This window comes from Ctenopharyngodon idella, chromosome 10, assembly GCF_019924925.1.
Source record: "Ctenopharyngodon idella isolate HZGC_01 chromosome 10, HZGC01, whole genome shotgun sequence".
NCBI classification, from domain to species: Eukaryota; Metazoa; Chordata; class Actinopteri; order Cypriniformes; family Xenocyprididae; genus Ctenopharyngodon; species Ctenopharyngodon idella.
The window spans coordinates 1613902-1638393 of NC_067229.1; the positions used below are offsets into that span (position 1 = coordinate 1613902).

Sequence of the window (24492 nt, forward strand, 5' to 3'; positions counted from 1 at the left end):
CTTAAAAATACTTAAATTTATATTTCAAATAATTGGTTTAAATATTTGACTGTTTGAAATTGTGTGTGTATGTATGTATGTATGTATATATATATATATATATATATATATATATATATATATATATATACACACACATTTATTTCTCAAAATATTGATGTAATAACAGAAGGAAACAAAAAGTCTTCTTTTAAACAAAGTAATATTCAGTTTTATTTACAATTGCAATAACACATTTTGCTGTAACAAAACATTATTAATCCACTATGATGACATATTCCTCATTCCAGAGGAAAGAAAGTCCGGATCATATCGTGGGCTGTCCATCTCAGTGCTTACGGTATAACGTACAGACATCTGCAGCGCGTCACACATGACGATGTGATTAAAAGGTGCCGTGTTTCCAGATGGATCTGAGCAGGTAAATGCAGCTCAGCGCGGCGGTCAGAACAGTCCCGACACACACACTGAGGATCATGGAGGAATCACCGACCGGGATCTCCAGACTCACCGCTCCAGTGTCCTGTAAGAGACGCAGACAGAAGAAATCAGCCTGTCAACATTGCATGAACTTTGCTATAATATATGTTATATAAAAAATATTATAAATAATACATTGTTGTAAAATATTACTATTATAAATATTACATTATATTAAAATATTATATATATATTATTATAAATATTACAATAAATATGACATATTTACATTATAATTATATAATATTATAAATATTACATTATATTAAAATGTCATTTATTATTATAATTACATTGTTTTATACTGTTAGAAATATTACATTAAATTAAAATACAATTTAATATTATTGTTGTTATTATTACATAATATTAAAATAACTTATTATTTACTATTATTATTATTATTATATTATATAATGAATATAACATTGTTAAATATTTATTATTTACTTTTATAATTATAATTACATTACATTATATTATTAATATTGCATTATATTAATTTTATTGTTTACTTATTTACTATTATTAGAATTATATTATATGATTTAAATGACATTGTATTAAATATTGATGATTCAATATTATTGTTATTATTATATTATAATTATATAATATTATAATTACATAATTTAAAAATGTTGCTTATTATTTACTGTTTTTTTACTTATTTACTATTATTAGAATTATATTATATAATATTATAAAAATGACATTATAATAAATTATTTAATATTATTGTTATTATTACATTATATATTATATTTACTATTACTATTATAATTATTTAATGTAATTATTACATTATATTAAAATTGTACTTATTTAGTACTATTATCATTATTATATTATGAATATTACATTAAAATGATTTAATGATATTGTTATTATTACATTATATATTAGTATGAACATTACATGATATTAAAATATATTATATATAATATTTTATAAATATCGCATTATTTACTATTATTATTATTATAATTACAGTACATAACATTAAATTTACATTATATTAAAATTTTATTATTTAAAATTTTACTACTATTGTTATAAATGCATTATATATTTTATATTTATTATTTACTATTATTGTTATAAATACATTTTATTAAAATATTACTTATTAATATTACTTATATGATATTGCTATATGAACATATGCAACAGTTTCACTTTATACCTTCAGATCCAGGATCTCCAGCCATGAGCAGATGCTGTGGTTCCTGACGGTACAGGGAGCGTCGGTCACTACATGATGGACACCGGCTCTCAGTGTCTCACCTTTATAATGACAGAACACACACACACAGATGAGGCTGAGTTCATGTCAGTGTGTTTATCTGCATGTGTCCAGCTAACTTACATTGATCTGATCTGAGTAACAGCCTGGGTGACTCGATATCTACTTTCACCCATTTCTGGCTGGAGTTGGAGGGTCTGTGATATCGGCCGTGAACGGGGACCGTCGCCTTGTGTTTTCCAGAGAGAAAAACCAGTGCCGTAAAACCAGAAGACAGATATTCTGGAGCTTCCAGATCAACCTTTGAATCCAGAAGAACCTACAAAACATGTTCAAGTTCATCTCAATTAAAGTGTATAGTCAATAAATATTCATATGCAAAATATTTAGCATGATATTGAAACCGCTCACCTCTAAACCGGTGTCTTGTTTTAGAGTTTCCAGCTGATATTCATCCATGTAAACTCCACTTGGCAGCTTTTGGACCAGTAAAGCTTTCACATCATGATCTACTTTTCCCCATTGAACACTGTATTGGAGATCCCTATAAACCAAACCACACATTTAACCATTTAAAACATCATGAACACAAAGAAATGAATAAACCTAAAAAGTAAGAGGAGACCTGTGAAATCCTGCTTTGGTAATCTTCACAGACATCGACAATGACTCCAAGAATTCAGATGGAAAACAATTATCTGCTGAATGGCAAAATTCAGAAATTTAGTTTAGTACAAGTTTTTATTTTCATTTCTGATATTGGTATTTGTTTCTTATTGATAACTAATAAATCGCCCTGATTAACCAGCATGTTTTGCATTATAAATACCTTCTTGCGAGTTTCCATGGTGAATAAAATACAACAGAGTTGCTAATAAATAAAAATTACACATTGTCGATCAGCGATCATGCTGTAATCCCGATTTGTTGTACCATTTACTTCCGTGTTTAGTAACATCCGTCCGGCAGATGGCGCTAATGAGCGTCTCGTGCGCGAAACTCCCAAATCAGAAGAAAGGGATAAAGCAGCGAAGAGGAAGCATGGAAACCTTGATCACATAACCAAAACAAGAGTATGATTTTGCCTTATACTTAATTGCTAGTTTATTTACGAGCTCATGTATTGCGTATTAAATGTGAGCCTGTGCCTTTAATTAAACTGTCTCGATAGAATCAGCGTGAATCAAACGATAAATATTCCGGTAGTCTCCTCACTGTTACTATGGTTACTAATACAAATATCAGATAGATAGATAGAACTGTAATCATATTTTACTAACACACATAATATTAATAAGCAAATATATTATTTAGCACAGCAATAATTTAATATAGCTGCAACAATAAATATATTGATTTAATAGTAAATAAAACATTAGTAATCATTTTAAAGCATTATTCAAATAAATATTAACATAATATTTACTATTTATTCTACTATCTTTAGGTTTGTCTGCATACACAGTTCGAAGATTTTTTTTTTTATATATAAAACTATTTATGGATAACTATTGGTTGACCCTTCATGGACAATATTTCTCATTTGATTCCGCAGCTGGAAATGCAAGCATGAGTGAAAATGTCCATAATAGCAAAGCAATGTGGAGTGAAATTTATTCCACCTTCAATCGTCCTCATTTATGAGAACAAGAACACCAGCAAGATGCGAAAAAGAATCATACCTGTGAGGAACTTCTCTCAGTATTCAGGTAAGTCAGTCTGAAAAATGAACTAGGCTTGTTCTTGACAGGCTTTTTGAGATTCACCTAAATACATTTCTCTCAGAACAAGAATCAAAGTGGTCCTCAACTATAACCCTGAGGGATGCCCCAAAGAAATGAAGTTCAAAATATGACCTAGACAGTATATTGAGGGGTTTTGTGAGATTTGCCCACATATATTTCTCTAAAAACAAGAACGAAAGTGGTCCTCAACTATAACCCTGAGGGGCACCCCAAAGAAAGAAAGTTTGAAATACAGCCTTGACATTTTATTGAGTTGTTTTGTGAGACTAGCCCACATACATTTCTCTAAAAACAAGAACGGAAGTGGTCCTCAACTATAAACCTGAGGGGCGCCCAAAAGAAATTAAGTTTGAAATATGACCGATGTTTTATTGAGTTGTTTTGTGAGACTAGCCCACATACATTTCTCTAAAAACAAGAACAGAAGTGGTCCTCAACTATAACCCTGAGGGGCACCCCAAAGAAAGTGTGGCAGAACACAATAATCTACCAAAAGACCACGTGTAGTTTTGAGATTATAACATTATGTAATGCATGAACAAACCATTATACATGCATCCACATGAAATACTGACTTAATGTACATTGTCATAAAAGTGTTGCTGCCCTCTTTCCAGACTGCAGCCGAGCAGCAGAGAGGATGAAGCATCATGTCCGTCACAGCGTCTATCTGGAGTCTGTGTCTTTGGCTCAGCTGGAGAGACTTCATCTCATCCTCCGCGATCATCTGCGGGGCCTCAGCCTGGACCAGAGTCTCGCCGCCCAACGGGGGTCCGACCCCAACGACGAGGACCTGAATAAACTGAGCGATGAAGAGCTGAACCGCAGGAAGGCCCAGATGGACGAGCTGTTCGAGCGCAACCGCAGACGCAAAGAGGATCCAGACTTTGTGTACGATCTGGAAGTGGAGTTTCCAGAGAACAGCGTGCGAGAGACGTGCAGCTGGGACGAAGAGCAGTCCGATGATGAGTTTTAGAAGATTGCGGACACTGGGACGGATTTAGAACTGGAAACACATGGAGAACTGGTGCATCAAGGGGGTTAAGTTGAAGTCTGATGATGAACATGCTTTTTGGTCCGTTCATTTCCAACGGTACATATTGTTTTAAGGCGACTGTAATAGTTATACCACTTTGGATCTTTGACGTCACAAAATTCTAAATATTTAATTTAGTAAATATAAAAAAATTGAGGACATGGAAACCCTGATGATGATAAACACATTTTTTATCAGCCTACAAAAACAGGGGTTTCCTCTACTGTTACAATATGAATAAATACTAAAAAGTAATGATACTAAAACATCATTGCTTTATACTAACAATATCATCACAATACTTGACACATTTCAAACGACAGAGGAGTTTTAATGGTAAATATTTATTTGTTTTTATGAAAAGCTGTACGGAACGTCTAGTCCATATATCCAGGGATAGTTAAACATGAAAAAATAAAACGCTACTTGATTGTCACACTTTCAACCCTGTGGATTCTACCCACTACTGATGACACGATATGAAGACGGACAGGTACTTGTGTTCAATAAGGTAGTCTCACGTCAATATAATAGAAGTAATATTTCATGTTTTATATTTGGATCACATATAGAATCATAAAATAACACAAGAGCAGCGTTGACACTGCTTAATCTCACTTTGGTAGATCCTCTGACATTTTGTTTGGGTTGCCGACCTTTACAGCAATAAAAACGGCTTTGAATCCGAAAGCGAGTGCTGAGTGCTTAGTTCGGTCGATTAAAAAGTGCATCAAAGCTGCTGGAGAAAAGACGGCAGATACTGCCAAAATCGTGCATTTAAAACATTCAACAACGTCGCACGTGCACTGTCGCTTTCTTGGAGATGGAGTTTGAAACGCAGTAGTTAATCGCTTTGAGTTCTGCAAAAGATTCTCGGAAACGAAAAATGAAGCGGAATTCGATTGTCCAACTCGAGCGGAAGAGCCTCAAATGATGGCACTTATACCTCTTGAGATTTTGGGGTATTATCTGCAATTACACGATTAGGAACGATAAAACCCCACACTTGCACTTCAAAGTTTCACTTCTCTCTAACAACAGGGAGAGTTTCAAAGCAAATCGGTATTTGCAGGAAAAGTAGTCGCATTGTACTTTAAGTGCAAGAGCGGGAAATACAATCGTACGTTGGCTGCGAAATCGAGCCGAACGACTAAAAACATTTCATGAGCAAAGCACAAGAGTGATATTTCAGATGCTTGAAGCTTCATAAAAATAATCAGTATGTAAAGAGAGGGGGAAAAATATAGCCTATATCATATATAATATATCCGAGATTGCCTGAAAAAGACAATTTGACAACACAGAATGAAACTTAAAGAAATGGAAACATTTCAAGTACTTTGAAAAATAAAAACTTTGTTTCCTCGTGACCCTCATATATTTCATCATGGCCATATAAAGGAGTATATATTATCCTATTTTACCACAAAATACATATATATGCATACGTATATATATTCATATAGAAATGTAATCTCAACGTCTCATTTTTTCTTTCGATCCTGGGTGCAGCGTGGACAGAACCTGGAAGAAAGAAAAGAAAAGTTGGTTGTTGACCTTCCAAAAAACAAACATATTGACGGTTCCTCATTGAGCAACTCTGAACAGACCGACATACCATTTCCCTTTGGGTTTTGTCGTCAGATCAACACAGGCGAAGTGAAACCACTCAATGGGACACTGTTAAGAAAAGCATTTTTTGTTAAATAATTACACTGAGGAAAGGCTAAAAAACAGTTTCAAGTGAATGCGCATGAGATCCGCTCGTACATCCGGGTTGTCGCATCCGATCATTTCTCCATATGACACTTGGTGACACAGGCAGTATGTGGGTTCGTTGGGATCCACGGGCATGTCTAAGACGTCTGACGGGTGAACTGGTAAGATGGATTCAGAGAACTCAGGGCTGCGGAAAACAAAGTGTAAATAGTTATCGTGTCCATCGAAAGTTGTGAATTTAACTTATATTGCATAAAACTTTTGCGAATAAAGCAGCGTTTCCATCCAATGTGTTCAAGAGAACAGATTCGTCACTTCCTGAGAAATTCCTGCAAAATATCTGCAGCTCTTTTTTCCTCCATCATAAATGAGTTGTGTCTCAGAGCGTCAGACGAAACGCAATAAACACTGTCATGTTCTCTTGCGTTCGGATGCTGGTGTTTGGGAATGCAATCGTGAGACGCTTCTGGAGGGAATTAAACCAAATCATTCTGATGTCAGACTTTCAGAACAACCAAACCAACATTTGAGATGTTGCGATGCGATTGGTCTGCAGATTAGTCCAGTTATCCAATCAAAGCCTCTGCTGGGGCAAAGTCACCTGAGGTTTTTGGTTGCAATTTATTCATTGTTTTCATCGTAGTTTATGCACGTCTTCTTATCGCATAAAAACCTATCCACCTCAATTGAGCACATATGTTTTTTATGCACATTTTTAGAATTTATGCACATCTTGGCGTTTCCATCCAGCGTTGTTTTATGTGATATCCCAAAATGGATGGAAACATAGCTAACGCTGCTTCATACGTCATTTTTGGGTGAAATATTTCTTAAAGTTCACTCAATGTGACTCTAACCTGTTCTTCATTTTCTTTTTCCGTGGCGAGTCGTCGTCTGAAGATTTACGTCCTCTTCCTTTAGGGCGTCGTTTTTCCTTCAGGCTTCCTCTACCACTTACCTCTACGGAGGACAGCAGGCCATATTTATTTTATCATGTACAGTGTGACATGCATACGTTGTATTTGGCCAAAACTAGCCACGTTCAGTCTTACTCTTGGGCGTTCTGCTGTCTGGACTTTCATAGCCGCTGACGTCCAACTTCTCCTTCAACTCGTTCTCAAAGCGAGCGAGGTCAGCATCGAGCCTTCGGATGTGTTTGTCCACCTAGTAAAAAGAAGCTCGGGTTATTTTTAATAATGATAGCTAAAAAAATAAAAATAATGCTAAAAACAAAACAATATTTAAATCAAGCTATTCAAAGTGATCTAAACCTGTTAACTAAAATTATTAAAAACATTTCTGTTTATTTAACTAAAACTGAAATAAAGTAAAATATAAATATTAGTTGAAAGACTTACAGTAAATGAAAATTACAAATGTTGCCCTGGCAATAAACTGAAATAAGTTTAAGTTAACCTGCTAAAAATTAGCAAATAAAAATGTAGAACTGCTACTAAAAATTAAACTAATTAAACTAACGTATACAAATAAAATTTAAAATATTAATAAAAAGTATAATAAAAAAAAACATTCATTGAAGAAATACATGCAGACATTTTAATATAACACCAAGCGATAAATACAGAAAAATTAAAATAAACATGTTTGAGGTTCCCACATAATGAATACATTTCAATGTTTAAGCCATATTGGGTTTGCAAATTGCAAAATCTACTTAATAATTAAATTAAAATACAGAAAATTATATAGCATTTTTGACAAACTTTACATGTAAATCACAAATTTAAAATTCCCCGATATTTCCAGGTTTCCACCCAGAATGTGATGAAAGTCTCGGATCGCCGGCACTGACCATTTCGTACGTCTGCATGGCGAGCTGCACTTTGTCATCGCTGTATTCTTTGCATTTGCTGAATCCGTTCTGAATCTTTTGCAGGTGCTCCACCCTCTGATCGGGGGCCAGATTTCGGACGTTAGTGATGTATTCCTCTGCGAGCTTGTCGATTTCGCATTTCTTTTCTGCAAAAGAAGCAGGATAAGAGTTTCAAATATTCATTAAATAACCAAAAAACACATCCATCAGTTTCATCTATTTTCATGCCACTTCTCCAGGACCGGGTCATGGTGCTGAATGTTCCTATGATGCCCAGAAATGCTCCCTAGGTAGACAGCACGGTATGTTTTAAGATGTCATCTCACCCTCCGCTCTGTTGTCGAGTTCCCGCATGAGTGTGAAGTTTCTCTGGAGCTCACAGGGCAGGTTTTCAATGCCTGGGGTCATAAAAAGATTTCAATTAAAATAAAGTATTAACTTTTACTGTTTACATACAAGAGGAAAGTTCTAGAATGAGTCTACAGTCATCCTCTATTTATCTTTGGCAGATACCAGACTACAAATACATATACACACATAAAATCTCATTAAAGAAGTAAAAATAACATGACTTTGTTGACTTAGCATGTTGTTAGCATGCTGGCTAACTACTTTCTGTAATGCATTTACAACTTGATTTGGTTTCACAATAGATGTTTACAAAATGACTTAAACAACAAAATAAAAGAATAAAATAGATTTACGCAGTGTTGTACAGTAGAAATGAAGCTAATCAACCTGTTGGCTTACTAGCTGAAGCTCGCTAATGCTAATCTGACATTAGCCACCAAAACATCCTCAGACTGGACCTCTTAAAACACCTTCATCCCGCCTACATAAAAAACGCTAAATCCAACGTATTTTTTCGGAAATGAATTGTACTCACTATCGAGATAATGTTCGAGATAAATCGCTGTCGCCATGGTGACGATCTTCACTCGTTTCCAGTATGTTTTTCTCCTCCGCGAGCCCGCGTGAGGTGGAACAACATTGGCATGTCATGAATAATTAATGAGGCAGCTCTCTGCTATTGGTTGAGAGGCGACGTTTTTGAATGCCGTGGTTTGATTGGATGGCAATGGGGCTTGGCTCATTAGTGCTTTTTCGACGTCGCTCCATAGATAGATAGATAGATAGAATTAATTGTAATAATATTTTACATTTAAATATGTAATTACAATAAATCTTCATTCTAAATATATATAATATTCTATAAAATTAATGATCAAATATATAAAGTATTTATTTATTTACACTTCAGTGATTTACTATAGAACCAATAATATAATACTATCCAATATATGAATTGAATGGAGTTTAAACATTTATATTAGTAATATAAGAGCTTTTTAAATAAATATTATTAATATAATACTTATTCCATATAATATGGACCTTTTATTCTATCATATTAATGTTTTATTATATGCAATATTTTATTATATAATATTAATGATCAAAGAAATTATTTTTTAAAATACGTCAATAATGTACTATAGCATATTATATTTAATATATTAATTTAATGTGCATTAATATTAATAATTAAAACATTAAAAAATAAATACATTAATATTAATAATTCGAATACGTCATGAAAGTAATATTTATTAAATATTATATATTACTTTTATTCTGTATTTTTCATTTCCAAATACATATGTACAATAAAAGAAAATTCAAAAATGCCCACGTGACCACTTTGCTCTAACCCGGAAGCACTGTGAATGGCTATCGCTTGTGTTGTTTTGAGACTTTCCTACTGTAAGATCACATGTGCGTTTTATCTGTAACTTTAAAATATATATAAATGTACTTCTCACTGTTTCAATCGATCGTTACATTATATTAATATACATATGAATGAGTTTTATACATATTCATAAGGCATATACATACTAATAAATCCGACTTTAACAGTGAAATCTGTGTGCAACAGGAACTTTTCCGCAGCGATGTGTTGAGTTAGATGGACTCATCAGAGGAGAATGACGCTGACCTGCAGTCTCAGGTATGACACGTGTTTCTGTGTTATGATGATGAGCTGAGCTGAGCTGATGTTTCTCTGACACAGATAGAGGAGATTGAAGCTCTTTCCTCCATCTATGGTGATGAATGGTGTGTGATTGATGAAGCTTCAAGGATTTTCTGCATCAGAATATCAGATGACACCCATCAGCCCAAATGGACGGTCTGTTTACAGGTATATGATTCATAGATAAAACTTATTAGAATATGCTAAACACGCTCATGAATATTAAATGACTGTCACTGTTTGTTTGAAGATCATACTTCCTCCAGATTACCCGAGCTCAGCGCCTCCAATATATCAAATCAAGTATGTTTAATTCCTTCCAGTTTAGAGCCACATACAGAAATGAGCTAAATATCCTCTGATTGGTGTTGGTTTCCTCCTGACAGCGCTGCCTGGCTCCGGGGACGAGACCGAATGACTCTGTCCAACAGTTTAGAGGAGCTGTATGTGTGAGTATTGTGTAATGTCAGTGTAATTTATGCATGGATGGATCCACAGAGTCTTCATGTAGAGTTATGAAATGTCCAACATGTTTATGAGTGATTTTCTTGTTCAGGGAGAACACTGGGGAGAGTATCCTGTACCTCTGGGTGGAGAAAATAAGGGAATTCCTCATAGAAAAATCACAAAGTGCAGGTAAGATTCAAAAGTTTAGGCTGGTAAGATTTTTTAAATGTTTTTGAAAGAAGTCTCTTTTGCTCACACTTTATTTGTTTAAAAAATACAGTAAATAAATAAATAAATAAATAAAAAATTATATATATTATTACAGTGTAATACAGCTGTTTTCTATGTGAATATATAGTAAAGTGTAATTTATTCCTGTGATCAAAGCTGAATTTTCAGCATCATTACTCCAGTCTTCAGTGTCACATGATCCTTCAGAAATCATTCTAATATGATGATTTGCTGCTCAAGAAACATTTCTGATTATTATCATATTTTTTGTGGAAACCATGACACATTTTGATTCCCAGGATTTTTTGATGAATAAAAAGTTAAGAATAATATTTACTCAAAATAGAAATCTTTTGTAACATTATTAATGTATTTACTGTCACTTTTGTTAATGTGTCCTTGCTAAATAAAAGTATTAATGACTTACATCCCAAACATTTGAACAGTAAATTAAATATTATGTAACGTGTTTCATATATTATATTGGTCACACTTTAGTTTATGGTCCAATTCTCACTATTAACTATGACTTTTGCCTCAATAAACCCATGATTATTGCTTAATAATAGTTAGTAAGATAGTTGTTAAATTTAGGTATTGGGTGGATTATGGGATGTAGATTATGGTCATGAAGAATAAGGCATCAATATGTGCTTTATAAGTACTAATAAACAGCCAATATCCTAGTAATATGCATGATAATAGTTAATAGTGAGAATTGGACCCTAAACTAAAGTCCCTAAAGTAAAAGACCCTAATACCACAATGCTGTGAAGTATTTTGTGCTGAATATTTAGCCTGGACAAATAACATAGTTTAGTTATCTTTAATGTAACTTTAATAACGATCATTCAGTATTCAAAGTGGCTTTTCTGAAGTGTAGGTTGATGTGTGCTTGAGTAACATCCAATACACATAAACCATTTTTTACCTAGCTGGTTTATTTAAACTCATCCGTGTCGTACCATGTGTATAAAGACTGTTTCCCGTGCACATAATTGTGAGTTGAAGGAGCCTGATAGATAGTTTCATGTCTGTTTTACACTAGGGGGCAGTAGATGGCCACACCATTTGTTTCGTCTGAAATGTTTTATGAGAATGCTCATTATTGATGCATATCTAATTGATGCATATCTAGTTTGTATAAATAGGTATATATATATATATATATATCTTGGGTTAGAAATTAGACCGTAAAGTCAGGAATATACTTGGAGTATTAAACTCACCTGTTGCACAAGTGCCTTCCAGTTCATACAACTCATACGCAAGTCATTATTCGTTATCTTCCTCTAGGCTCCTAATTTTTAATGTGGTATGTGTATGTTTTTGGTGGGAAATGCTTCTTGCATGTCTCGTAAAGCAAGTGTTGATTTAGATGTTGTAAGTAGTGAAAATGGTTCATTTGCTAGAAAGCAGATATTGTTACAAAAAGTAAAAACCAGACAGGGAGAAGTCAACTAAAGTTGTCTTTTTCCAGACAGTACAAGCTGTCTGCTCATTAAAGGCACAGACTGGAGTGTATTTCAGCTTTTGGCTCCAGTCGCTCCTTCTGTGGGCTAATTGCCCTTTGTGTTAAAGCCCCACTAGGGTTTTGTTGTGTTTCCTGGGATTTTTGTTTTGAGCGGCCTCGCTGATGCCTCGCTGGAAACACGCTCATTTGTGTATAAAGTGAACTCTGGATTGGGGGGGATTACAGTCAGGAAGGGTATCATGCTGTCCTTTATTCCCTCTGGCTTTTAAAGGACACAGCGTTCCACCGGCAGATGGAAATTACACATGACCATTTTTGTACCCAGAAAAGCCAGATGCGAAAAAAAGCCTCACGGATGTAGGTGCTAGATGTAGAGAAATTAAGCAAATGTTCAGGTCTGTGGTTTCATCAGCCCTTTGAAAAGAATAGGAGGCATACAGCGTTCTCTGTGGAAATATACAGGAAGGAGGCACAATTGAAACAGGTGCACGGGGCCTGCCGGCAATCAGGTACACGGCCTGTCATTAACCTAGAAGTAATAGACCCTTCAGCTTGTGGAAAGCAGCCTCTTTTGATTGTTCAAAACTGGTAGGTGGAGAGAAGAATCTCAAATAACCAGGAAGTTATAAAAACTCGGCATAATCATGCTGTGAAAAATGCTGGCAGAGTCAAGAGAGTGTGGTGTGTAGTTGCTGCGGCTTAGATAGGATTTCAACAACATTCACACATTTCAATTATTTATTTAGCTGGCACTTTTATCGAAAGCAGCTTCCAAATAGGAATATCCCAAGCAATTTATCATATATCACAAATGAAAAATATTTTGAAAAATGTTTATTTCGTCCATACAATGAAAGTCAATGGGGTCTAAAGTCGTTCGGTTCCCAATGTTCTACAAAATGTCTTCTTTTGTGTTTTGCAGAAGAAAGTCATACAGGTTTGGAATGCCATATATTTATTTCACTGATGCTTTTATCGAGAGCAGCTTCCAAACAGGAACATCCCAAGAAATTTATCATATATCACAAAGGAAGATATTTTGAAACATTTTTATTTCGTCCATACAATGAAAGTCAATGGGGTCCAAAGTCATTCGGTTCCCAATGTTCTACAAAATGTCTTCTTTTGTGTTCAGCAGAAGAACGTCATACAAGTTTAGAATGACATTTATTTATTGCACTGATGCTTTTATCAAAAGCAGATTCAAAATAGGAACATCCCAAGCGATTTATCATATACCACAAAAGAAGACATCTTGAAAAATGTGTTCAGCAGAAGAATGTCATACAAGTTTGGAACTACATGACAAACTAATTGTGAATGTTAAACCGAAGTGGTTGTGGGTAACACCTGTACTGATGTGAGGTTCACTGAAGTCACGATAAAAATAACCCTGGAGATACCGTGTGGGCGCTTGACAGGGCCTCCACACCTGACAGGATACCTAATAATAATAACCCACGAGTCGAAGGCCACAAGTCCGATCTCTATCCTCTCTGGATGACTAGTTCCAGCATATTGAAATTCTTGCGAATCATCTCACGCTGGCAAAATGTTGGGGTGCTTTTCACATGAGTAGCCCAGTCGCTCGTTCCCCGAGTCATTTCTCCTGATTATCCGCCTTAAATCTCTCTTGCCTTTGAACATAATGTTTGCCAAAATTATTGCACGCCGGATATTGGATCCATGCCTTTGATCTAGCCATCTCGATAAAGTCGAATTGTTTGGATAAAATGAACCGAGCAGCCTGCCACAGCAGAAGTAGATGTTTTTTTTAAGAGCGCTCCTTCTCCCACGCTGTCACAGACCTCGGCGTTGGGGAGATCTAATCGTAATCGATGAAAAGACTCGCACTGCCTTGACAGAACCTGTTAATCTTTTTCACCGGAGCTCTTAAAGGCCCCATGAGGTCAGTGCCAAGTTCAGAATTGACCCTGATGGGTTTTGACACTCAGCCCGTTCTCTCGGCTCTTTTCAGAAGGTGGAGAAAATCTTATTTTGAAACCTTCTTAAAGGAGGAAATTTGCTTCGTCTTGCTTTGTTAGCTTGCATCGATAACACACATTTTTTTGCACTCTAGAGGTTGGACGTGTTTATCTGTTGTAAAAGGGTTTTTTTGGCACTTAAAATGTCAGTATTGCCTGATATTAAAGGGTGTCCTGAGAAATCACACTCGTTCCATAAAAGCCTTCGGCTCTGTAAAGAGCACAAAAAGAATCTGAGTGCTGGCCGTGCTGTTTTATTTTTGGCTCAATCAAGAATTGTGGAGGCAGTGTCTGCCTGTCAATCATTTTTGCATGTTCAGGATTGGCTGTTGTGTTTTGGAAGGAGGAGTTAAGGCAGGAACCCACCAAGCCGACGCCGACGAACTAGTGGTGACGAAAGCAAACTGCGGGGTTGGCTCACGTCGGCAGTGTCTGGGTCCAAAGTTGCCCTGACACACCAAACCGACGCTCGACAGCTGCTGGCAAAGTAGCACGTCCATTCTGCGCCTGCGTAAGATGAAATGCCTTTCCGTACCGACAGGTGGCAGTAGCTGAACAGCCAATCAGAATGATCAGATGGCCCGACGGACCGACGCCGATTCAACGTCGAATCGGCCGGAAAAAGCCGACGAGGACCAACTTCAGCCGACGGTGTGGAACACACTGAGAAAACTTAGTCGGCTGACGAACAAAAACTGCCCGACGGCCGACCGTCGGCTTGGTGTGTTCCTGCCTTTAGACCTAAAAGTCTGAAAGTGGAGAATTTTTTGGTCTTTTTCTGTTGTTTTTCAGTGCATGTCTGACACATCACATACTTCCCATAATAAGCCCATAATTGCAACGTTAAGTCTGTGATTTGTAGTTCTGTCTCCCAGTAACATGTTTCAATGGAAGCTAATTACCTATTGGTGATAAGTAATGCAAAACAATTCTTGCAATCTACAAATAACGTTAATTGGTGATCAATTTTAAGTAGTACTTGTTGCCTGTTGTTCCATACTAGTACGAGCAGTGTGTAATTTACTCCAGGCTTATCATGAGATATTACAGTCAGGCCACAGTCCACTTCTAAATGCTGCCGTTACAAATCCTTAAAAGCTATTGTTTTTGAAAGACAGCTCTCCCACGCCTTTCGCTGAATGTGATAATTGCGTTTGGAATTATGTATGTATGTCAACGGTTTTAATATGCAAATGCGTTTCCATGAATGGCACGCTCGAGAGGGAAATGGAGCTCCAACTGAATGGAGGGGAAAAATGGAAATGGGCGCGTGACTAGCCGTCTTGTTCATTAGCCAAGTCCCGCACTGCCACGAGTCCTCCGTAAGGTGCCACACTCCATAAACTCAGATGTGGTTAACGGGTAGAAAGAAGGACACTCAATTACAGGCGTGTGGGTTGGCGACCATACCAGATCTCGCTTCATTAGAACCTTTTAATAGAAAAGAAATTACATGTTTGTAGAAGGAACGATGCAGACGTTCGAGTGATGATGTCTTAAAAGGAAGTGTAGGCTGAGCTGTACTGTCAAAGGTTCAAGGTGACAAAATTAAAGGACGGTAATCAGGACGTAATCACAACACTAGCAGCCCTAAATAGATCTTCTGATTTGACCTTCACCCATCAGTAACCATTCTGCACGTTGAGTCTTGACATCCTATCAGGACAGCTACACCAACAAGACACATCCCTGCTGGCAAAATCAATCTGAAGGTGCAGCGCAGGCAGTAATCCACTGCATGAGTGGCGATGAGAAACCATCAGGACAGAAACTCTGTAACCTCAGGCTGTTTAATCGTTGTAAGTATGAAGGCAGTGTATGGTGGTTTTAAGTTCTTAGCTGGTCTAAAGCCGTTTCTCCTGTGCAGTTTGATTGTTGTAAATTAAAGGATAAGTTTGCCGATTTTCAACCACCTTTGTATTGTTACAATAGCTATGCGTGCGTCCAAAGTTGAGGACTTAAAGGGTTAGTTCACCCAAAAATGAAAATTCTGTCATTACTCACTCTCATGTTGTTCCAAACACGTAAGACTTTCATTCATCTTCAGAACTCAAATGAAGATCTTTTTGATGAAATCTGAGAGCTTTCTGTCCCTCCATAGACAGTTAAGCAACTGACACTTTGGCGCTTCAAAAAGTTCTTAAAGAGATCGTAAAACTAATCCATATGAATTGGGCGGTTTAGTCCAACATTTTCTGAAGAGAATCGATCGCTTTATATGATGAACAGATTTTTCATTCACATAAAACATTCATCCACTCACACATCATTTGTGGTAAACGGAAACTCAAGCATGTTTGCTTGACGCGTACCAGAACCAATGAGGTTCATTTTTGTGTGTTATGGAGCACGTTTGAGCTTCAGCAAGAACCAATGAGGTTCATTCTCATGTTACGCAGCACGTTTAATTTTCTGCAAGAGGTTTGTTCTCGCACATCAAGCAGGTTCATTTGAGCCTAAATCTGTTCATCATATAAAATGATCGAGTCGCTTCAGAAAATTTGGACTAAACCACTCAATTCATATGGATTAGTTTTATGATCCCTTATGAACTTTTTGAAGAGTCAAAATGGTAGTTGCGTAGACTGTCAATGGAGGGACAGAAATCTCTCAGATTTCATCAAAAAGATCTTTACTTGTGTTCCGAAGATGAATGAAGGTCCTTACGGGTTTGGAACGAGATGAGGTTGAGTAATAAATGACATAGTTTTCATTTTTGGGTGAACTAACCCTTTAACGTATGTGTAAAATTAGAATATCACATAAAGCATTTGCGAATAAAGTACAGTTTCCATCCCATGTGTTCAATAGAGCAAAATCGTCACTTCCTGGGAAACTGGTGCAAAATATCAATAATAAAAATGGAAGTTGCTGCAACCGGGGAAGCCTGTAGCTTTTTCTCCACCATGTGAGAACAGAGGGGTGGAGCCAAAATCAAAAGTGCATTATAGGTGTAGTTTTTGGCATAAGGGAATGCCACAGCCCTATTTCTCCATTTTCTCTAGTCATGTAGCACCAATTTCATACATTATTTGCCATTTTTTTTGTGTAGATTTCAGAAAAAATGTAGACATAGACAGTCAAGTTTTATTAAGAGTCCATTACAAACACTAAATAAATAACTGGATGTAATGTTGCTAAATAATGATCTGTTTCTCACACGTATCATTTTTGCTATGCTCCTTTTGGCTCTTTATTAGGCCGCTGCAGGGCCGTGACACAATTTCACGACACAAAACTTTGTTATAAGATTCATTGGAAAGGTCACACTAAGTGATCAAAGACCTCACATTTTGGCTCCAAAGTTGGCCGAATCGTAGTATGAACCAGGCTCAAGTTTGGTTAGCTGGTTTTCCAGAGCAGCCAGCTGACAAGTGCCCAAAAGCCCTCTAAAACCAAAGGTCCTGGTATTAAGATTCGTTTTGGTTGATCAGATCACAAGTATAGACAACACTAAATACAGGTGTAAACAGGGTCTAAAATGTTTTGAGCTTGTCCACTTTCGACAACTTCCAAACATAGTCGAAAATGCAATCGACCAGATTGCTTTCGTAGTGTAAACGCTCATGTGGTCGACAGCCATTAAAGGCGTAAACATTATGGGAAGCGCTCTAGTCAGACAGGATTTAAACTCTGTCGGCTGAAGACCCAAGTTTGGTTTGAAGACGAAAAACGTACCAAGCACAATGTTCTCTCACCATTCCTGAAATCTAACACACACTCACAGCGTTCGGCCGGTCTTGCGGCTGTCAGAGCAGAAACGAAAGCTGATGCTCTCCGTATGTTTTTTCTTTGTTTGTTTGTTTTTTTTTTGGTCATCTCCAGGCTCCGGTCTTCATATGTAAATTGTGCGAGTTTATTTTGTCCATTAAATCGGAAAGATCCAGAAAAAAAACATACATTTACCCGCTCATAGACCCTCCCCTTGAAGAAATCAGGACAGAAGTGGTTGAAAGTGGACAAAAGAGACGAATGAAAACACCAGGTGTAAACGAGGATGTGTCTCCCTCGTCTACTTGTGATCCAGTCGACCAAAACGCTTCTTAATACCAGGTGTAAACAGCGCCATAGATGACTACCTAAGGCTGGTTTAGACTGTTCGTCAGAAGGTATTTTATGCAGGATATCAAGTCCCATGAACTCAAGCTCTGATATAACCAGTGTGTGCAAATATAAAAAGGTTTGGCAAAGAACCTGCATTCAGTTTGTCATGCTAATTGAAAGCAATTGACGACAGCGAGCTTGTGTTGTTTACTACATCTTTTGTTTAACTCCCAATCTCGAGATCACGACTTCGACAAGTTGCTTGTGCCCTACAGAGAATCTGTCTTTTGAATGATTCATTAGTGTTTTGAAGATACGAACGCCAAAGTTAAATCAAGCCCCTGATTACCTGTTTTGAACATCTGTTTCGTTCGAACTTGATTTCCTTTGTTTTCAAATGAACGCTTCGGATTTGACGACTCTGTGTGCGATTCCGAAACCCCATTGTTTCACTGTGATGTGCTCAGTATGCGTGCAGTTGTTTCTTTTTTGTAGTGCGAATATTACATTAGCGATGCTAATTTGTTCCCCCCACACATTTTGGTAAACAAACAGGCCTAAATACACTCGGTTCCCGATACACGGCTCTCGTGCTTGTTGGTGACGTAATTTCGGAAGAAGTAACTTAATCTAATATCAAACTTCAGAGGGAAGGTAATTAGTGTCTTCCCTCATCAACGAAATGATTACAGGCCTAATACTCGACGGTGTCATGGAAAGTGCCGCCTCCCTTCACACTCTGCAAACATCAGCTCTGTTTTTACAGTAATTATGTAGATGAGATGCTAGTTACAGCAGGTTGTGCGGTGAAGGCCCCTCAGAGAGATCAAAAGGTGGGTTTTTTTATATTTCCGTGGGGTATGAATATTCACGTCTGACACTGAGAGGTGGGGGCGGTTGGGGAGAAACGGAAAGCAGTCAAAGGTCGTTAAAGCTTTGGAACCAGTTTAATTTTTTGACAAGCTATAATTAAATTCCTAAATTGATTTGCCTCAGTTTTACTGAACCAAATGGGGAAGAAAAGCCAAGCACACCTCAACGGTTTCAGAGGTATTTTCTGATGAGCTTCCTTATGTGTTGTTTAAAGATGGTTAATTTTTTGGTCAGCAGGGCAGAGGCGGTAATATGTGCTTAACCATGTTGGCTAGGATATGTCAACCCGAGTGGGCATGCTTTGATTCATTAAGTGCTTAATTTGGCTTGATTTCACCCCAGTTCTTCCCAACATTTCCTGTTTTTCATGGTTTCCACAGTGATGGAAAACCTGGAAATATTAGGGAATTTGTGATTTTCTAGACTGAAATAAAATCATGTCAATTTCAAGGTGCTTGCGATCCCAGAAAACCGTTTCCCCCTTTTAGAATTCATTCAGATCTCAGGATATTTTTGACATTTGTACGTTGGCCATTTAATCGCAACCACTTGAACTTTCAGAAACTGGTCCCCCTCCCTCATTTTGGGACATTGCACTGATATTTTAAAGAGGTTGTTTTTTTTGGCTAGATGTAAAACGTCAACTTTATGATCAAGCAGAAACCTCGGCCAACCATCACAGAATGCGATTAATATTCATTATCTGAGGCACATCTGGCACAGAGTTTGTGCGCTGAACAAACTTCCCGAGGACAGAAAATGTGAACAACAGCTGTGAAGAAAAGTGAGTCTTCCGCAAGATATGTATTTTTATATTCATAAAGCTTTAGACATAATCATTCAGCTTATTTAGTGTTTAAGCTTTCAAATAGTGTCTCATGTGAATGTTAACTAGGCATTTGAAACCATGTCGTGCTTCTGAAGAGAGGCTGATGAGATTTATAATGTCTTCCTCCCACTTTTCACATTGTTCCAATGCCCCTGATGCCAAGACCTTACACCTGACAGGGCATACAATGAAAATCTGCCTCAGTGTCCTCTACAAAGGGATTTTGAAACATCTTTATCCAGTATAAGCCTGTATAATGGGGAAGTCAAGGAAATTCCTTGGTCAAAATGTGTGGGAAAGCTGTTTTTCACTGAATATTAATGCTGTACTTCAGAACAGCTGGAACGGCTGATTGCAACTTCATTTAGTTCTCATTTAGTTTTTCGTTGCAAGATTCCAAACGACACATGGAAAATGAATGCCAGTGATTTGAGTCGAAATGTTTCGTTCTGTGGTTTTACTGGCATGTAAAACTGTTTTTTGTACACTTTTAAAAATAAAAGTTCCAAAACTGATGTCATAGAAGACTGTGTGAATGTGTGTGTGAGTGTGGGGCCTAGTGTACTTCAGATTATAAATAAAAGTTTAGACACTGGCACATTTCCCGACATCCTGAAACAGGCATCGGTGCAGCCCATGCTAAAAAAAAACAAACTTAGACCCGTCAGTCCTGGCTAATTTCAGCCCAGTATCCCATCTTTCATTTATGTCAATTTTTTTTATTAGAAAAAGTAGTTTTCTACCAATTACACAATTTCTTAGAAGGAAATAAGATTTTCTAAACTTACAAGTCTGGTTTTAGAAAATAATATTTGCCTGAGGCAGCCCTCATGAAAGTTGTTGACCGTAGATGCTGGAACTTCTGCGGTGTTCATTTTATTAGATTTGACTGCTTCTTTTGACACAATCGATCACACTGTTCTGCTCTCGCGGTTGGAGCAGTATGTGGGGATCCAGGGGAACGCCCTGAAGTGGTTTAAGTCTTATCTGATTGATAGAAGTATGGTAGTGAGTATTGGTGCCTCTAGATCAGCACCTCTTACATATGGAGTGCCTCAAGGCTCGATCCTTGCCCCTACTTTGTTCTCACTTTATATGCTCCCACTGGGCTCTATTTTTAAATCAGGTTTCACTGTTATGCAGACAATATACAGCTTTATTTTTGCCGCTGAAGCATAATAATGGCTTAGGACATTTCCTGGATGTCTTCAAATTTCTTACATCTAAATGAAAGTAAGACAGAGATAGGGCCCTAGTGAAGATAGGGGTGTATATTGGATATAGATTTTGGCCTCTTGTCACCATAAGTCAAAACGGGTCAAAATTTGGGTGTGCATATTAATAGTTCCCTCAAGTTTGAATAAACAGATTAATTCCATTGTAAAGTTTTTTCCAAGATGAAATGTTTGACACTTATAAGTCTTGATCCATGTTTTGATCTCCTCAAGACTTGATTATTGCAATGCGCTGTACAAGGGAATTAGTCAGTCCTCCATTTCTTAACTGCAAAAAGTTAAAAAATAAACTCTTGATGGATATTAAAAAACCGACTTGGTTTCACTGCACTGGCTTCATGGTACATTACAGAATTGATGTTATTTATTAGTAAACAAATCCTTGAATGGTCTCGTCCTATCTTTTAGATCTCTTGACCAAATATCAGTCTGGAAGAACGTTGATATCAGTGACCCTAAACTTACTAAAAATTCCAAGGTCTAAACTAAATCAAAGAGAGGATTGTGCTTTTGCTGTAGCTGCCCAAAACTCTGGAATAGCTTGCCTCATTATTTCAGGGCCGCTACTGCCGTATATGAATTTAAATCACAGCTTAAAACTTACTTGCTTTTTATGGTTTTTAACCATTGACTGGCTGTTTTATGTGTCTTATTGTGGTGTGATGTATGTTATTTTGCAAATGTTGTAAAGCACATTGGTCAGCATGTATTAATTGCGCTATACAAATAAAGTGACATTAAAAGAATCATTTTTCTTAATGTGAAGAACATTTTAATAATCTAAAGAACTAGTGGAAAGGTTCCATGGATGTTCTTCATGAAACCACATATGCCAATAAAGAACCTTTATTTTTAAGAGTCTAGATTGTTGCATTCAACATTTTACACATTAATATATTTATGTTCAACTTACACAGAAATTCTGCTCATGTTTCATAAATGAGGCTCATTCGGATGTTTCCATGCAATATTTATGTTATTAGTTATTTTGCTCTTGATGGAAGTGCTTGAACGTGCTCTTTGACCCTTCAGATTCTTTTATGGTGGGATAAAGTGCAAGTACGTGCTGTATCAAAAGAGATGTTAAAGATTATTTGCATTCAAGTATGTTTGCTGATTAATTAAGGAAACTTGTGGGAGGATGTCACTGACCTTTCTTTATTTACATCTTGAACATTCATCTCAAAACATCTTTATTTTAATCAATAAACATGATTTTCTTAGACTGAAATGTCTTGCATGCTACAGCACGTGTCCTTGTGGAATTGAATAAAATGTGCAATGGTTTGTTAAATTATTAGGTTACGCCACTCTTAATCCATCTGCGCTTGTCTCTGTTTTTAGAAGGACCAGAAACGGGCAAGACAATGACGACAGAGGAAGAAGGTCACGACTACGACGAGGACGATCTTCCAGACTACAGCATGCTCAAACTCGCCAACCAGTCAGCTCAGCTCTTCTCCGACACTTCAGATGGTACGTCCCAGTATGCCGCTGTTCCTAACGAGACTTTGCCAATAAACACTGTTCTCATTCATTAATAATTGTCCGCCTAATTTACAACATGTGCGTATGCACATGAATTTGTTCCTAACCTTGTTCTAATTTTAATGAATTTAAGTATTCTAAATAAGAGACTGCATGCCCAAGGTTAGTCATTTGCATAGAACACTCTATAAGGACTTTCCAAACAACCTTTCCTTTACAGCCTTTCATCAGTCTCAGCAAACATATGAGTCTCTCTAAAGACAACCAACAAAATCATTGATCAATGCCAAGTGTGCCATCCTCAAAACCTGTTCAAACACAGTTACAGACCTCTTGTACATAAGCGCATTTGTGTTGTTATACAGAGAAACCCAGCGGATCGAGCTATAAAGCGCGCCTCTTTCACTGTTAATGATGAAATACATTTGGAATAAAATATCTCTGTATAAAATGTAATGTTTTGTCACTTACAGTGATTCTTGCCTATGTGTGGTAGAGCTGCACGATTCTAGATAAACAGAATCACGATTTGCTTCAAACAGAGATCACGATTCTCCAATGATTCTGAACAGACAACAAAACAAAATATCATGTAATTTACTAGACGTTCTGACAAATGTTAATTGCTGCGGTCTATTTAAAATGTTTAATTAAATTGAATTATTTAAAAAAACTCGGTTTGAATGAATGATTCAATGACTCACTTCATTTGTTTCATTACTGGATGAATCAGTGTTTTTTAACCAAATCTCTTGAATGAATGATTCATTTATAAATACATTTTTAACAGTCACTTGTCGCCACCTACTGGTGTAACGATGTATTCCATACAATCCTTATTTGAAGTGCCAAGTTACTTGCTACCATGGACATCAGTGTTTATATGCGAATTATAAACTATAGTACTTCTGTAATATGAATATTTGTAACACAGAAATAATAATATTGTGTGGTTGAAAAGACTGTTTATTTAGCTGTTTCATGCATGATAACTGTTCAGCGGCAGCGCCGACGCAGATCTGAATGTTCCGGTGTGATTTTGTCAAAGGTTTAATAGGCAAATCTTTTAGGAATAAGATCGCATGTGTGTTTGAATCGAGATCATGGTCTTTTAACGATTAATCATGCAGCTCTCATTTGTTCCTACGTTTTTTCATAAATTTAGAATGAATTTTAGTGTGTTATTGAAGTTTTGACTTTCAAAATCCCTTCAAAGCACCGTTGACAGGCGCGTCTTGTGTAGAGCAATCCCAGTTAATTAGTAATTAGCGGCTGACCAGTCATTCAAAGGACTAATTTTGTTTGGTTTTGTTGTTTGTTTTTGTTGTAGATGAAGAGCTGCCACCGATTAAACACGGAGAGACAATCACGGATAGACGGAGCACGTTCCAGCCTCATTTAGCCCCAGTGGTGACTCCTAAACAGGTGTGACTCATTACCCGTTTTATCAGACTGTGTTCCAAATAAACTTTTTCCTTGCCAAAGATGTCAGGCTCGTCGAATCTGTGTTTGATAGCAGCCGTCTCGTGTGAAAGCGGATATCAGAGTTTGACACTGTTTTTGAAATGCCTATCAGTCTAGCCTCTAGTGTCCTCAGCGCTCTCTCTCAGCTCTTTTTAACTTCTGGAATTCACTGTCGAATCCCTGCCCACGCTCTCCCCCGTGTCAGTGCAAACAGACACTTGACAGTGTCACGGAAGCGCCGCTGTTCACCGCGCCCAGCTGGATGGATGGCACATGACTCACGCGCACCTGCCCCTGATGCGACGGCTCTTGCCGCATTATTATAAA

The 24492-nt window shown here is 36.9% G+C and overlaps 4 protein-coding genes across 8 annotated transcripts in view; 2 read left to right on the forward strand and 2 right to left on the reverse strand.

Moving 5' to 3' along the window:
* Positions 1-185: 185 nt before the first annotated feature.
* On the reverse strand, positions 186-2704 carry pigx (phosphatidylinositol glycan anchor biosynthesis, class X). 2 transcript variants are annotated; one of them, XM_051910440.1, is made up of 6 exons: positions 2556-2704; positions 2352-2427; positions 2138-2270; positions 1850-2045; positions 1667-1767; positions 186-523 (listed from the first exon to the last, which is right to left on the reverse strand). In XM_051910440.1, exons 1-6 carry the CDS (start codon positions 2617-2619, stop codon positions 386-388), a joined length of 708 nt encoding a protein of 235 aa, XP_051766400.1. In that variant the 5' UTR covers positions 2620-2704; the 3' UTR covers positions 186-385. The 2 variants fall into 2 exon arrangements, with proteins under 2 accessions (XP_051766400.1, XP_051766401.1); XM_051910441.1 differs by having other exon boundaries at positions 2352-2424; positions 2556-2702.
* Positions 2682-5203, forward strand: cep19 (centrosomal protein 19). Its single transcript, XM_051910442.1, has 3 exons — positions 2682-2799; positions 3282-3435; positions 4089-5203. Exons 2-3 carry the CDS (start codon positions 3306-3308, stop codon positions 4445-4447), a joined length of 489 nt encoding a protein of 162 aa, XP_051766402.1. The 5' UTR covers positions 2682-2799; positions 3282-3305; the 3' UTR covers positions 4448-5203.
* On the reverse strand, positions 4833-9069 carry ing5a (inhibitor of growth family, member 5a). Its single transcript, XM_051910439.1, has 8 exons — positions 8947-9069; positions 8387-8458; positions 8040-8206; positions 7279-7390; positions 7084-7186; positions 6278-6413; positions 6126-6187; positions 4833-6031 (listed from the first exon to the last, which is right to left on the reverse strand). Exons 1-8 carry the CDS (start codon positions 8981-8983, stop codon positions 5992-5994), a joined length of 729 nt encoding a protein of 242 aa, XP_051766399.1. The 5' UTR covers positions 8984-9069; the 3' UTR covers positions 4833-5991.
* Positions 9070-9755: 686 nt separating this feature from the next.
* impact (impact RWD domain protein) overlaps positions 9756-24492 on the forward strand; it is a 32736-nt gene continuing 17999 nt past the window's right edge. For 3 of the 4 annotated variants that reach the window (XM_051911366.1, XM_051911369.1, XM_051911368.1), the window contains exons 1-8: positions 9756-9836; positions 10000-10071; positions 10135-10263; positions 10346-10398; positions 10482-10544; positions 10652-10731; positions 22558-22689; positions 24032-24126. In XM_051911366.1, the coding sequence (XP_051767326.1) occupies positions 10030-10071; positions 10135-10263; positions 10346-10398; positions 10482-10544; positions 10652-10731; positions 22558-22689; positions 24032-24126 (594 nt within the window). In that variant the 5' untranslated portion in view covers positions 9756-9836; positions 10000-10029. The remainder of the gene's footprint in view (positions 9837-9999; positions 10072-10134; positions 10264-10345; positions 10399-10481; positions 10545-10651; positions 10732-22557; positions 22690-24031; positions 24127-24492) is intronic. The other variant, XM_051911367.1, reaches the window with a different exon arrangement.